A 16,316-nucleotide genomic window follows, 5' to 3' on the forward strand; every position below is an offset into this window, starting at 1 on the left:
TATCCTTTCTTATACTCTGAAGTTAGTTGGCAGAGAACTGGACATGTGTTTAGGATATGATCCACACTTGCCTTAAAAGTGACATTGATTTATTCTTCACAGTTTTTTTCTAGTGTGACAGCTACCCTCTGTATGGTAAAAAAACCAGCAAAGTCAACCATTTTGGAACTATTGTTTCAAGATGTTCAGATAGAAAACCAAACCAAATGTCTTATTGGAATGGGAGACAAAAAGAACTTGATAAACACTCATTTTTCAGGCATCCTACAGCATAGTAGCCACTCCAATACTGACTGGCTGCCAATGATGAGTAAAGTTAAACACAAGGACTGACAAACACTGTGAGGTCAGTTGTTTAAAATGCCTTAGAAGATGTCCAGGCAATCACAAATGAAAACAGTCAGTCAGTAGAAAGGTGCCAAATTAACCACAGTGTAACTAAGAGCAGAATTTACCTAAGCAAGGATTTTTGTTTTTCTAGGCAAAATCTGACTTTGTAAAAAGACCATCAAAGAACTTTCCACACCTCCAGCACAGCACTCCACCTGCCAGCTCCACAGGATTCATTATCTAGCCGTGTTGTTCACAGAATATCAGTAATGTTGATGAACAGATATTTGGGCATGGTAACAACGGGAACATGCTTCTGGTGTGCTTGAAGTAGGTCCCCTGAAACCTTTGACTCATGATAAAGTGCTGCACCAAGCTTCTGTGGGTTAGCAGAGATGGTGGCAACAGTAGCTGCAGTTTTTCTTCCTGAAGTATGTATGGTTCCACTGCAATAACTGAGAAACACTGTGATAAAATGCACTGAAGAGAGGAAATCCCTTGCCCGACTACTTTAAAAAGGCATTGTTAGGAAAGTCACTCCTCTGAAAGTTGGGGGAAATGGGCTTTTATTGCTCTGGAAAGAAGGCTATTTAATGCAACTACCACTTCAGTGTGAATCCTGTTAACTGCTGACAGAAAGGAAAACAAGTACACCTTCTCCTCCAGCTGTTTTTGAGTAGAGACTATACCTATATGAGGGTTCAGAGAAGATAACCAGTCACATCTTTAGAAATTGCATCCCACAGTTCTGTACCTAACAATTTTTTGGTGAAGCTGAAGCTTGAAAAAGGAGCCAGGTGCAGTGGAGACATTTTTCTTTCTGCAAAGATGAGCATGTGTTAAGTGAAACCTGGGTCATGGCAGCATTCAGTGTTCAATCAACTAATCCCTGAAATTAAGCACTTAATTTCTTCAGAACCAGTCCAAAATTTTCTTTTCCTAATGTATAACCATAATTTTTACTGCCTTTTTCCTTATAAATTTCTTTGGAAGTCCTCGTAGACTGAGTTTCCATATACTAACATCTGCAAATGTTACTAAGTTTGTTTTCACAGAAAACCTTCAAAGCAATGTTGGCCAATAGACAGCAATGTTTAAAAACTCGAAGAGAAAATATTTCACTTAGGCTTGAGCACCTGTCAAGGTCTGAGAAGGAATTCAAACAATGAAGCTCAATATTCTGATATATCTTTATTTACTTATTTCCTTTAAACTGTGAGACCTAATTAGTATTTCTCCAGAAATACTTTAAACCATATAATGTCATACAATACTGCTGTTTTATAAACAGTCTGACATTTGGAAAAGAAAGATAAAAAGCTTTTCTTCTTCCTTTTTCTTCCCCTCCTCTCTCAACTAATTATATCTAATCCCTTGCTTCCAGGGTTGAAACATTGACATGTGTCCTTTTTGTTGTTTAATCTATGGTAAATGTAAATAGTTCATTATAATAATATAAAATTAACTTCAGTATTTCTGTAAAATTGCTGCTGTACCAAAATGGTCAGCAATTACAAGGTATCAGTTCTGAAAAGGTAAATGACTGCCACGTTCAAATAGCTATAATGCTTCATCTTATAATTATATAACATCATTAGAGACATAATGATGTAATTTTGTTAGATATTGAATCCTCATGCCCATCCTGGGTTTTTGCCCAGTCTGTCTTTAGGAAAACTCTGAACAAATGTTTGTGTGTCGCTCATTTGCGAAAACGTGGCGTTCTGATTCAAGAGCAAAGAGCTGGAAATAGGTGTATTGACTTCACTGCTCTGAATGCATCACTACAGAGGAGTACTTAGAAGTAGATAATTTTGGATGATCCATAGATACAGCTCACAGAAGTGCATTTATGAAGTGCTCTTGATGTAGAAGGCAGTAGCACAAGCAATCTGGACTGTGAGTGCACCTTGGACGGCATCCAGGCTAAATGCAGACAAGCTGAGGAACCTTTTGTTGGATATCACTGTCTGTTATGTTGGCTACTGGGAACAGGGGTTTGCAGAAAACAATAGCTCAAGCATGTTGTATTGCTGTCTCTTCAAACACGTTTGCAAATGCTTCCCTGAATACAGCAGTTGCTTTATGTAAATATGTATAGGGATAAGAAATAATATATCCCGTGCAACAATTCCTCGGGGTGAATTGTTGGGGAATTTTTCCCAGAGGAAGTCATACTTAAATGCATAGGCTGTGTTAAATTACCAGTTTCAGAATCCATTGAAAAACTAAAATGGTGTTTGCTTCTGTTGCGTGAGAATAGACAGCACTGCTGCAAAGCTGTCCGAGCACCTGCGGGACTGGGGGGAGCAGGACTGGCCCATAATTCCCAAGCTGTCAGAATGGATATTTGCAGAACTGTGACATTATCTACTTCCAGTAACAGCTGTAACAACCAACTGGATCCCCACTGTGCATAGCCAGTGGCTACAGTGCTTGCATGGAATTACTCATTTTCTAAGGTGCTATGAGTAGACAAGAGTGCAGCACTAAAAATATCTGCAAGATAATTACAGATATTTGTATTTGGGACTTTAAACAAAATAATTAATAACTAGAAGGCTGTGTTAGTTTGTTTTCTCATTGACCACCTATTAAACATGTTTTGTTCTTTCAAGACTGCAAAAATCTGTGTGCAGTCCCTCTCTCCACCACACAAACCCACATACTGGAAGTTTTTCAGTCACCTTGGACTTCATATCTTATGCTCTTTGTATGCACTGCTTACACCAAGCACCCTCAGCACCCTGTCTTGTGTGGCACAGCTCTCCTAGGCAAGAGGTAAGGCTGAACAATTGGAGAGTCCCTCCTACCATTAAGAACTGTGAATTGTTTGCTGATCTATGAATCTGTCACTTCATGTTTCTCCTGCAAGACACTGCACTTCGAAGGACAGATTTGTTACCCTTTGCCAACAAACCTTCTTCTCTTCTCTGCTCTCTGATCCTTTCCAAGTAGGAGGAGCAAGAGCCTGCAGCCATAATTGCACATGGCTCTCCCTTCCTGCTCTGTAGCAGCTGTTTCAGGCAAACCAGATGCTGTGGCAGCATTCCATGTTTGTGTAAGACTGGATGGGGAACAACTGAATCTCTGAAAAGTGCAGTCTTCAAAAATGACAAGCATGAAGCAAAATTCAGCCCCTGCCCCCTTTTTATTGTGTGGTGAGCAAAGAGATAAAGGAAAATATTTTGATCTCCGTAGTCAGCCTTGTGCTGTTACTGATCACTGGAACTTATGTAGAAGACAAACATGGACTCAAACTACCTCTGAAGTACAAGTGATGTTTTCCTGCTAACAAGCTGATAGATGTTGTCTCTATTTCAGTAATTTTGTTGAAAAATTGAGTTTTGTGTGTATATGTGGGCTGGAAGTTGGAGAAGCATATACCAGGACCTAAGGTATTAATTAGAATTGTTATTTTTCTGAACAGTAAAAGGGACTCCCTTTTATTCTTGCAGATCTAAAATACACGCTCAAGGGCAACAGCTTTAAAAGATTTCAGCTCTTTACATAGGTCTACTTAGCAATAATGAACATATTGTTAGTCTGTTGACAAAAAAGAAATTGTATTCCTTACTACTATTCCAGTTAAAAGCAGTTGTTATGGCAACTACTGCAGTATCTTTATTGGTATTTCTACTGTACTGTGTGAGAGAGGCAAAAATCTCTTTTGCTCTGCTGCATGTGACTGACAGAATGGGAGACAGAGATGCCCTGTTGCCAAGTAGCAAGATGAGGATTCTAGTAATGTTTTAAGTTAACCTCACCCTTCCCTAGGGGATAGGGAAGCAAGGGCTGCCCACAAATGCAGACAGATTGCCCAGACAGACAGATGATCAGAACTCTCTTTCCAAAGCTCTCAGTACCCGAAGGCCTGGCTGCAAGTACAGCCAGCTGCTTTCACATGCCAGTCTTGGTAGTCAAATCTCCATGTGCTGCTCCCAGGGAAGTGTGATGTGTGTGGCTTATTGAGTGTCTAGGGATCCCATCCAAATACCTGACAAGAGTCAGACAGAAACTATTGCCTGTGTGCTTAATGGATAGTACAAGAATACTCTGCAGCAAAGTTTGTATTACCTCTGTGGGTAGTTCCTCAAGTGCAATACCTTCCAGTTGTGAAACTAGGTTTATACACAGTTTGCCTGCAGACTTGTGTGGGCTTGTTTGGCTTCAAGCCAAACCTAGGCAGATTTTTTCCCCAATTTTTTTGTTTCAGATGGTTGTTTCCTTTTATCGTTTTCAGCTTTTTGTTTGTTTGGGGTTTTTTTGTTTGTTTTGTTTTTTGGGGTTTTTTTTGTTGTTGCTGTTTGTTTTACACTGTTTTTGCAGTGTTTATTACTGTAACAGTAAAGCACCTGAAAGGGTCAGAAAGATGTTGTATAAACCATTGTTGTTTCACAGGCAATTGTTGGCACGTATCACACCAGAGGGGTTTCTGCTCATTTTTTAAAAGCAAGGGTAATACAGGTGTTATTTCTGAGTTAAACAGCGGACATCTGTAAGGTGCAATGTAGAAGAACAACTAGGGTCAGCATCTGCATTGTGAAGGATTTCTTGGTTTAGAATCAGGAGTTCAGCATTTGGAGAATGGAGGAAGGATTGAAGATGCATAAAATGCAAAATATCAGCAGCTTTATGAATATCAGCACATGCCATGAAATCAGATTGCCTACCTTTAGGGTACTCTAAGCTGTCTGATCCATCTTTCATATTGTTTTTCTGCACCTTCATTTTCTTTGGATGACTGCCTCCCTACTAGGGTAAATATTAAGTCATCAGTGTCTACAGTTGTGCTTTGTTTCTTCAGCCTTGAGCAACAAGGGACATTTGTGACAGCAGAAAAGAGTTCTGGTTTGCTCTCTGACTTCCAAGTCTTATATTCTGTCTTTACTTGGACAAAAAGTTCTAGATCACTTCAAAGAGACATCCATCATGTAGTACTACTTTTATAAAGATGATAGAACATTGACTATGTGTTTTATCATATCCTAATCAAACTTTTGTGTACTAATCAAACTTTTCTGGTGAATCCAAGAAAGTGGTCTCTGATTATCCACATGACTTTAGGAGCCAAATGCAAAGTTTCACACAAATTGACCCTCATTAAATCCATTTTCTTGAATGTTGTAGAAGGCAAAAGTAAGCTCTGGGTTGCAAGTAAACCTCCTTGTTCATTTCATGGTAAGAACATCTCTTGAATGAATAAGTGAGAAGCTATTTCCAGTTATACAGAACTCAAAAATTATGTCATGAACAAACCACAGAACTTAAAACACTCATTCATGTACACGATGACTTCTTGACCATAGTGGGGAAGAAAGCAAAGTGCACTCTGAGCTCTAAAATTTGGCTTTCAGTGGGCTATAATTTTGAACAGACTTTAATCTTCTTGTTCTTCAGTGTTTTAATAAAAGTAACTGTTAAGCACAAACTGATGTTCTTTTAGCACAAGAGGTGGGACACAATTAATTAATTAAGGCTGATGTGCTTCTACTTTGATCTGGGACGATCAATTGATAAAGAAAATTGGTGAGCAAAATGTGCAGCATTATGTAATCACTTAAGGAGGAAACTGTAGTTGTATCCAAGAATTCCCAGTAGTTGCACTGTGGACCAGTCTGAGTCTGTGTCCCCACACCCTGTCCTATTCCCTCTTCATGCAGTCAAAGCCATGCCTGGATACAGAGGGAATTGCTGGCAGATTAAACTCCTGCAGCTTCCTTACAGGAGCTTCACTATCAAAAGGGCAAATTAGCAGCCATGACTTTAAGAAACTACTGAACTCTGACCCAGCTGATAATTTTTAAAATCTTCAGTGAGGGATACATATCAGAGAGTACACAGAGGGGAAGAGTGAGGTGTGACTTCTCAGAAAAATCTGCTGGAAAACTCAATTTTACTGTACCTCTGACTCATGTAGTAATCTTTAATAGTCTGTTGATTCTACAGGGCCCTTATCAGTGCCAGGCATTATATTGAGTGACAATAGAACGGGATGGATCAATAGGCCATAATTCAATTAATAATCAAGAGTCAGGTTTTAATAACCGTGTTCCTCCTGGAAAGTGTGTCACTCTTCGAGTGGTTCCACAGAAATTGATATACAAGAGAAGATGATGGCTCTCAAGCTAATTTGATTATCAGCTAATATTCATCTTTCAGGAAAGGGCATGGAAGTGTTTAACATAAAGTAAGTGATCACTTCTACAGACAACCTAAAGATTAAGTGAATAGACAGACTTCTGAAACTACACCAGTAAAACTTGATTTGTCTGAGTTTAAATATGATATAAAATGTTCTTTTCAGATCTTTTCAGTTGATGAAATCTTCATGTGATTCAGTATCTCCCAGGAAACCTCAGTCAAGGATTTGATACCTGAAAGCATCTCTTTTTAAGAGGAAGAGTTGTTTAAATTGACCCTCCTTGACAGGAGTTATTGATTGTAAGACCAATAGATGAAGTCACGCTGTAGAACAACAAAGTGGTTTAAATATGAACTGGTTTAAGTCTGAAGTGACATTTTGAATATTTTTCTCTGTCTGCTATCAAATTTGGGGGTAAGAGAGGCTTTAACTTTTTTGACTGCTGAATACACAGAAATCTAACATTAAGATGCTTAGGCACAATATACACAGGTTGGAAAAATGTAGGTGGCATGCATTGCATTCAGCTGCAGGCAGAAGAATTAGGTATCTAATACATAGTCAGCCAATGTGGCTTCAAAGCAATTCAGTTGAAATTTGGACTATACTTTTTAAGAATAGGAAAGTAAGACAGATTAGAAAAGTGATACCTGTGAGAAATTTAAAGTGGCTATTGATACTGGTTTTGTGGTTTGGTGCTGATTTATTTTTTCTTGTGTGATATGTACCCCGACAGACTGTGCTTGATAAAAAAGCATGTGAGGAACCTTGATAAAAATACATTGCAGTGTTTTCATGCTAGTGTTTGGCTCTGGATTTGAGTAAGAACTGCTCAGTGACCTTCAGACTGTGGGAAGTGGCAGGATTTCAGTTTGTGATTTGTCACTGATTATTCAAGATGGTCTGTAGACGTGTTTGGGATGTATTTTTGGTATCTCCTCTTTAACTGTGAGCATGTCCAGAGCATTTGGAACTATATATAATAGCAATAAAATATGTACTTTTTGCTACGTAGCTGAACAAAATCTAGGAGAATATAGAAAATTATAAAATAATGGTAAAAAAAAAATTATGCACAGAAACGCCTTATTAACAGAGGCTGAAGATAAGAGTTTAGCCTTTGGTGGGTTGTTTTGAATTCTCTGACCTAGCTGAGAGGTGGCAAACCTCTGCAGCCAGGTTGCTCTGTGCTGTACTTGAGGTTTGGGGACTAGATTCACTCTGCTACAGATTTACCAAGTTGTTGTCTTTGGCCAGAGAGATAAATTTTTATGGCCCCCAAACTGATGCATGAATAGCTCCTGGATTTAGCTGGACAATGTGACTCCCCTTTTGTGGATAAGGAGTGAGCAAGAGATTGCTGGATGGCTGTGGATTGTGGTTATTGCGTGCTTAAATTTAGCTGTCAGAAGAGGAATAATTTTTGCAGTTTTCTAGGAGTAAGAAAGAGTCAGTATTTTAACTGTGCATTATTGGTTATAAAAAACTCCGACCACCTACACAGACTACTGACCAAGGATGTCAGCAGTGTTTAAAGGATCGACTTAACCTTCTAATACTTTCTTTTAGATCTGAGCAGTCATCACCTTCTGTGCTGTGATTCAGTTTCCTTAGAATATTCAGTTTCTTTCTTTTTAAAAGCTTAATGAAAATTGCATTTCCCTCTGGCCTTTTGCAACTTATATATATTTGTTGCTTTCATATTGTAAGATAAAAATATATTCTTGTAATTGGAAAATTCTGTCCTATCATATGAGGCTACTTCACTGGATATAATATATTATGGTGAAAAGTATATTTCTGAGGTGTTTTCAAGTGGTTTGTCATGAAGATCCCATTCTGAAACTATGCTTAACAGGACAATTCAAGTAAAATAGTTGCTTCTGTCTGACAATGCAAAGCTCATGCTAGTCAGTAAACAAAAATATATGGCTTTGCTGTTTTAGGATACAGCTGTGAATGACAGTCCTGAGAATCATGTTCTGCACTTTTAAACATTTTCAAAGCAAGGTGTGTAGCAGGGGAGAAATTTAAGCAATACTACTGCAAATCAGTAGAGAACACATTTAGATAAAAGCCTTACTAATTGCCTCCTGAGCCTCTGTATTAGCACAGCTATTTTGTGTTCTGGTTTTGAGAAGTTATTGTGGAAAACTTTTAACATTTACTTGAACAAATGTTGCAATAGGATGGTGTTATGTTCTGCTTTTTTTTTGTCAGTGTTAAAAACAGATGTGGTGCTGAAGGTGTTCTGGGTAGCACAGTGATATAACTGTGATACAAACCTTTCATTTTGGTGTCTTGCCTGCGTGTCTTTAAGACCATGGTTGGATGAAGTGCACTTTAAAGTGATTTTCCTTTTTTTGTTGTCGTTGGCCAGTAAACAGTTTGAGTGTGTACATGCATACTTACGTTTCTTGTATAAGTTCATATATATTTGGAGGTGTAAAGGTATATATACACACAAATATACATAATTTAGGTCTGTAAGCAAAACTGTGGTACATTCTATTGATGTATGATCTTGAAACCTCAGTGTTTCCCTTTGTCTATATCTCCAGCTGAGTATTCAGTGCTACCCAGTATAGAATGACATGTGACAGCTAATGGCTTAATTATCACTTTTGCAACTGCCTCTTGATCAACATACACAAAAAGACTCAGTGGTGGGTGTTAACTGATTAACTTCTTTTTAGAAAAGGCCCAGAATGTAGTACAACTGAGGCCTGATGTTGGAGGATTAAATTTTGGTCTTTCAGAAAGATGAAACCAAAAAAAGCCGCCTCTTCCACAGCAAAAGAATGCTAAGCCCTATTCTGCACAGCCACTTCCAACAGATATTAGCAAGCCTGGAAAGTCCAGGCAGGTCAGGGCAGTCCTGAATTCTCCTGTCAGAGTTCTAGCTGGGAATAAATGGGTATGGTCTTGGTACTTTTGTTGAGTTGCCAGGATACAATTATCAGCTAGTAGATACACGATTGTTACTTGTCAAGAAAATCTGATCAAAAGATACTGGGAGTAGTTCTCAGGCAGTAGGAGGGAAGCAAGAGCTGACTGGATCTTTCTGGTCATCTTCATCTCTGACCATACTCACCTGAGGATGTATATGACTTCTGGAATGGTGTTCTTTTTTTGCCCTTAAGCGCTAGCTTTTCTTTAAAAACAACTAAAAAAATACAGAAAGTGAAGATGAGTTTTATTTTTCACTTTATATTTTTGATTATTTGTGTTTTTACAGTGCGAGGCAGTGCTCCTAGACCTACGTCATTGCTGTGTAGCTGAAAAGGAAAGTGGTGATAAGGCAGTTCATGACTAAGATTGTCTAGTGAAATGTGGCCATGTCCTTCAGTTCTGCTTGTGCTGTTCTGTTTTTGCCTCTCTAACAGGCATGTCAAAGGAAGTCTGTTCAGAGACCTTAGGTCTCAGAAAGGGCACAAGGATGGTGCTGTTAGGTACACTCAATTTCTACTGTACCATTTTAGTAGGCTTACCCACAGGTTTAAACCCCTTTACCTTCTTCTATGAGTGATCGCATAAAGCTGTTTGCTCCATGATACCAAACAAAGGGAAAAGCATATTATAATGCATGTATTTTACATATAGCTGAATTGCTGTAGTATAATGTAATGTTTCAAGTCCAGATTTATGACTTCTCCCCTTCCCTCCAGCCCCCACTATCCCCCACATGTTTATTTTGGTAATTCTTCTGTAGTTACTAGAATTGCAGTGTGATCAAATTTAAACCCATAGTTACCACTGAGGGATTCCCTGTAATATTGTTGAAGAAAAGTGTTCCTCAGTGCAGGCCCCTTGGGAATCAAGGGGAGCAGCAGCCTTGGAGCTGCGTGTATAGTGGGGACCTATGGCTGGATAGCACCAAACATGGGTGCTAGGACAAAGAACAATGGATAAAATTGGGAAAGAAGGGAAATTTAGGTTAGATATATGGAAGAGATTCTTTACTGTGAAGGTGGTGAGGCACTGGAACAGGCTACCCAGAGAAGTTGAGGATGCCCCATCCCTGGCAATGTTCAAGACCAGGTTGGATGAGGATTGAGAAGCCTGGTCTGGTGGAAGAGGGTTGGAACCAGATGATCTTTAAGGTCCCTTCCAACCCAAACCATTCTAAGATTCCCTGGTTTGGAGAGGTGACATGGCTCACTTAAATGGGGTTTTCTTTTTCACTTAGCACTGAACATCAGCATGCTGCTGCAGTGTGATCAGGAATAACAACAATCTTCTCTGGGCAAATGCTAGACACAGGATAGTCATTTAGGTTATGAAATAAAGCAGTTCAGAGTTCAGCACCTTCCTTTTACTTTTGTTAAGTCTTTGCCAGGTATCTCCCTCTAGTGCTCACAAACAAAATCATCAAACTAGAAAGTGAGGGCTCAGTGCAGTAGGCCTGTAGGACTCTGGAGGAGACTGGTTTGATCCATGCTACTTGTTTTTTATCTTTTGGCTGCATGTCTGTGCACTGAAGCCTTGGTATCTCTGCTGAAAAGAAGGTTAGCTTATCTCACGCTGCTCTGTATGGGTTCTGCACTTTTTCTCTGTCTGAACATGTATTTCCCTCCTCACTCATCTGGAATGGCTATGAAAAATAAGCCAAATTGGCCAGTGGTGGAATTTGGGACTGCTCAAAATGGCTCTGCATCCACATGGACTGAGCACTCTCCGATGAGAACAGTTCACACGCACCCGCAGGCAGGAAGCTTGGCTCACTTGTGTAGCAGTCTCTTCTTTTCTCTACAGAGTGAAATTAAAGCTGCTTTACCTTTTCATGCTGCCCTACCCTGACAGGCAGGTTATTGATGCCCTTTCAGGGTTCTAATTTTAATGAGAGGTTTTTCACTCAAACAGGCCTGAGGGGCCTCCAAAGCCGGTCAAAGTGCAGGTGTTCAGCCCATCTCTGTCGGCTGTGACTCCTCTGTTGTTGGCTCAGTGTTTTCTTCTCTGAGAAGCAGATGAATGCTATATACAGCACAAGCTTGAACACCTAAAATTAACGTGCCACATGCCTTATTAAGCAGTCATAAGAAACACCAGAACGTGAAGCCAGTTTGTAAAAGAGAGTTTGGAGCATAACCAGCTCCAGAAGAGGTTAGGACTCTTTCTTAAGGTAACAAAAAAAAACAGAATAAAAAGAACAAAGAGAGTACTAAAAGAGAAGGAATTTACATACAAATAAAAGCAGCTGGAAATAGATGCCAGTAATCCCACTGTTCTGGTTTACCCCATCAAACTGTTTCTTTTTCTCCTCACCCCAGTCTTAGAGAGAGATGAAGTGATAGGGCATTGCATTCACACCTCCTTCAAGGCAGGGAGAGAGGCAGAGTGAATTCATACCTTTTGCACTTGTATGGAGCCATTTTTATCCAAGTCTGCAGTAGTCAGGGAACAAAAAAAAGGAGTTGTAAGAACAATGAAGAATTGGAAAGAAAGTGCAGTCATTGAAATGGAGGCCAATCCACTGAGACATGTCAGGGTTTATTTTTTATTTTTCTTCTAGTAACTGCTGCTTTTCTAGCATAGCTTTTCCCCCTTCTTTTTAATGAATTCTCTTCTCTGTGTCACTTGAGCCCTGGGGTTCTCTCTGGGGTTTTATTTAGTGGTACAGGAGAGAAAATGTACATAGGTGCATTATACACTTCCACGCACCACACCTCCCTCCCTATATTTGCACACTAGTAGATACAGTGGCCTAGACAAATCTTCAGGGAGGGAAAATGGAGAAAATCCTCCCTCCTTGTAGCTACGAGTGTGCAGGTAGGACTTTTTATCACAAGTCTGTAGAATACTGTTGCTCTGCAACAACTTGTGGAAATTAGGCTTGGGTTAATGAAAACAATGAAACCAGGACTTAACTTCCAAATGATTTCCATGGAGACAGCTAGACAGCAGTAGTGTTTGGACTTTTTTATTCAATAAAAGTTTGAGTTATAAATATTCTCCATTTGTTTCCTATTTACAGTTGTAAAATATTTTAGGATAGCCTACCCGTCACCTGTCATTCAATGTCTCTATAAATGCCATGAAAACATCATTGTGAAATAAAAACGTCTTATTTTCAACCCACAAACCCAATTCCCACACACTCACCAAATAAAATCAAAGAGACAAAAAAGAGGAGAGGAGGAACTGGGGGGATGGGGAGCAAGAGGAATACAGTACAGCAGGTGACAATGCAATATTTGCTACACAGTAGCAAAAGAAATGGGTACAAAATTTAGTCTGCTATGATGACAAGCTTCTCAGGACATTTGTTATAGACCAGCGCTGTCCAGTGCATTTCTGAAGGACCAGTTGAAATCCAAATTCATTTTCATTGTTTTCCTGCAATTCCAGGCAGCGCTTGGATTTTCGGTTCTGGATAGGGCCTCCCTTTAAGGATGGGGGGGGAAAAAAAAAAGAAGTGTTCGGATTAAACACTGTGAACTTATTGCATTGCTACTCCATGTGGTAATATAAATTATAGAACATCCCAGTGTCCATCTACGAAAGTCCACTGCTACTGTGAAAAATGCTTCAGTCAGAAACAAGGTAAGCACTAGGTCAGATTTGGAATGAAGGTTCTTTTGTCACAGGCTGGTTCAATCTCTGATGCAGTTTGGAATAGCCTCAATTGCCTGGTTTCCATTTCAGCAAATGGGATTTCTGGAATTGAGCTGTGTTTCTAGCCATGCATTTTAACCACGAGCCAAAGCTTTTCTCTTTGCTTCAGTTCCCTGACTTTGTGGCTCTGCTGCACTTCTGAACACCAAAAAAAGGCAAACGATGCCAGGGGCGTCCTGTATAAAGGACAAAATGCAAAAAACTGTTTACTGTTTGAATACTGAAATGTCTTTTATAATCTTATGTTGCTAATCCTCAGTATTGAGTCTGTTCAATTCTCAGCTTAATACTGCAATATTAAAGCCCAGCCTTCACTGCTGAGTTGGATGAAGTCTTAAATCACTGGGGCTATCAGCAGTTAACTACAGACCTCAATTACAATTAAATTGCCATGCAGGTGACATAAATTACATTTTCCCTCCCTTTAAATCCATTTTTAGTTGGTTCTCTCATCCTCTCCCCTGTCTAATAAAGGTAATAGATAACTTGTAAGCATTATTATCTTGGAAGTTTCTTCCAAGATACACAGAGTAGAGTAATTGTACAGAAGTCTGAAAGTGGCTTTCCCTAGAGTGTCTTGAACCTGTGTAGTCAAGAATTACTGGCTTAATCTGCAAATCAAAGAATGGAGCGTTTGTCAGTACAGATTAGTGCATTTGAAAAGTGCACATGGAAAGAGAAGCTGCATTTAAATTACTTATTTGTACAACGGAAAAAAAATAGTTGCTATAAAAAACCCCAGCCCCATACAAAAAAACACCACCTCATAGTTTTCTCCAAGTCTGCGTTATAGCTTGCATTATAAAGTCGTACCTGGGAAAGATTTCTGTTATAATCACAAGTCTCTTGGCATAAGTATATCGGCTGTGTGCTGTTTTAGAGCTGCTGCTTCCTCAAACAAGGGCTACTTGTGCCATTCAGTACAGGTTCTGCTTCATTCAGAAAGGAGACTGAGGGTCTCCTCCTATCCTACCAGTAATGCTTAGTAAGTGTTTTCTCCAACAAGTGGCTTCTAAACTAATTTTTTGGGCTTGGCTAATGCAATACAGAATCAGTTTTGAAAGCTCCACATTTTAAATATAGCTTTGGGAAAGTGAGGCCATTTCTAGAATAATCCACAAAAATTCAAAACATGAGGCTCCTGTAAATCCTCATGGTAGGCCTATGTGCAGTCTTGATACAATTTTCACTGATTACTTTACTAGACAGACAGGCATACAGAGGTATTTTAATATACCTCCATAACAAAATGCTGAGTGAACTGTATTTTCCTACCACTGTATAACCATTATTGACATCCGTATTAATAACAGTAGTTAAGTTTGGGTGCCTGGTGGGAGCATAAACTCTAAGCTATCCAAAAGCAATAAAACTGCAAGACATGCAAGAAATTTCAAGAAACTAGGATGAAAAATTAGTCAAAGCTTTATTATGTGCTATTTGTTCTCTTATCCTAGACATGCACCCTACACCCCCCTCCTCAGCCCCCCAGCCTCCCTGGTTAATTTGGCCTTCTAAAATTCATTGTACTGAGATTGATTTTTCCCCCCATCCAGCCCCCCCCATTAATGAGATCTGAACTAGATTCTTCACATATAACACTCTAAGGTAATAGATATTTTTCTCATTGCAAAAATCAACAGTTGTTCTGTTTTCTTCTAGCAAAACATAATGTTTCTGTCATTAGTGAAAGCTGTTGAGTATAGTTTTTTCACCGCACAGACTCAGTGTTGCATGGCACCCAGGGTCAGCTATCTGAGTTTAAAGTGGGAATTGGGAATTACAGTTTACAAGTGTTTCTGCCAAAACCCAAACCCAAGATTAACTTCCTCGTGGTTTCAGCTGATGCTGGAGGTGCTTGTGTTGCTGTTGGTTATGTTAACTAGTTTCGAGTCTTTCATTTATGACTTGTCCCTCATCCTGGTTTCAGTTCTGAGACATCCTCAGCTCAGATCTTGCACTGGAAGCTGAAGAAAGTTGTCCCACTTTTTGTCCTGTCAGAAGACTAACCCATTATGGGACACTAGTTCAGGTCTATTACTTGCCTGACTTTTGAACTTGGGATGTGACTTTTGAACTTGGGATGTGAATCTGTGTATGGTACTTTTAGGCTTTGCCTGTCATTTCTAAATGTCATTTCTCTGTGGTGTCCACTTTGAGAACAGTTTTTATGCTTATGAACAGGAACGAGCTGGGATGCTCAAGTCTAACTTCAGCAGCTGGGCTGGAGCAAACACCTCATTTCTTGGCTGCACTTTGTGAATCCCATTCTGTGGTGCCTATTTTTTCTCCCCAAGGACAGTACATGGGGTCTAGGTCACTTACAACTCTGTTAGGTAGAGGAAGGTGCAGCACTAAGGCATAAATACTGCCATGCTGAGTGGGAATTTTCCTGCCTAATTCCCATTTGTTTCAGTGGTGAAGGGTTCTTTCACTTGAATGGGCCCAAATGCCTTGCGGATTTGGGGTTAGAGGAAGGAGGAGGTCACAGAAGAGACAGTGTTTTTCCTTTTTTCTAAGTCTTGTAGAGCAGACTGAGGTGTTTACACTAAATGTATTCATGTGAAACACTTTAATACAGGCAGCTACATAAACAAAGTGTAAACCCCTCCTAAGGAAAACCAAAACAAGCAAGCAACCGAAAAACCACACAAAAAGCTCCTCTCACACCTCTTCGCTTTTTCTGATGCGTCCTCCTGTGAAATCTGCCTTCTATTTAACAGAAACAAGTGACTCAGAAGATAAAAAACCAAGGAAGCTCTTTTTGATGTGGAAAGCACTCTGCAGTGGCTACTGAAAATCACCCTGCTGAGTACCTTGGAGCTGCAGAATGGAATGTAAAACAGACACCAAAGTTAAGTAGCAGCTAATATGTGGGAATTGAGTGTTGTACAGAGCACGGATGCTTTTAGCAGAGCGTTTTTTTTTTTCCCCACTAAAGACAAATGTAGAGACTCAAGCCCTTTTAGAAACAGAACAACTTAGCTCCTAAGAGATGTGAGGCCTGTGCAGAGCCATGGCTTCGTCCCTCGGAGAGGATGCAGTCTACACAGCTTTGATTTCTTTCAGTAGGCATATAAATGAAAGAATTGCTCTGAGGTACAGGGAGTAAAGTTTGTATAGCATTTACTTAAAATTTCCTGTCATTAGTCCACTGTGTTCAGGTCCCCTTCATATGCCTCATGCAAGCCTGGGACAGTGGTATTGGTCTGTTACCTCTGGACTG

The 16,316-nt window shown here is 39.6% G+C and overlaps 1 protein-coding gene across 3 annotated transcripts in view; it reads right to left on the reverse strand.

Annotated features, from left to right (window-relative positions):
- Positions 1-12,379: 12,379 nt before the first annotated feature.
- GALNT18 (polypeptide N-acetylgalactosaminyltransferase 18) overlaps positions 12,380-16,316 on the reverse strand; it is a 226,165-nt gene continuing 222,228 nt past the window's right edge. For all 3 annotated transcript variants that reach the window (XM_051803827.1, XM_051803826.1, XM_051803828.1), the window contains exon 12: positions 12,380-12,859. In XM_051803827.1, the coding sequence (XP_051659787.1) occupies positions 12,713-12,859 (147 nt within the window). In that variant the 3' untranslated portion in view covers positions 12,380-12,712. The remainder of the gene's footprint in view (positions 12,860-16,316) is intronic.

The sequence above is a fragment of the Manacus candei genome, unplaced genomic scaffold (assembly GCF_025592945.1).
Source record: "Manacus candei isolate 608988 ecotype Guabito, Panama unplaced genomic scaffold, ASM2559294v1 h1tg000060l, whole genome shotgun sequence".
NCBI lineage: Eukaryota > Metazoa > Chordata > Aves > Passeriformes > Pipridae > Manacus > Manacus candei.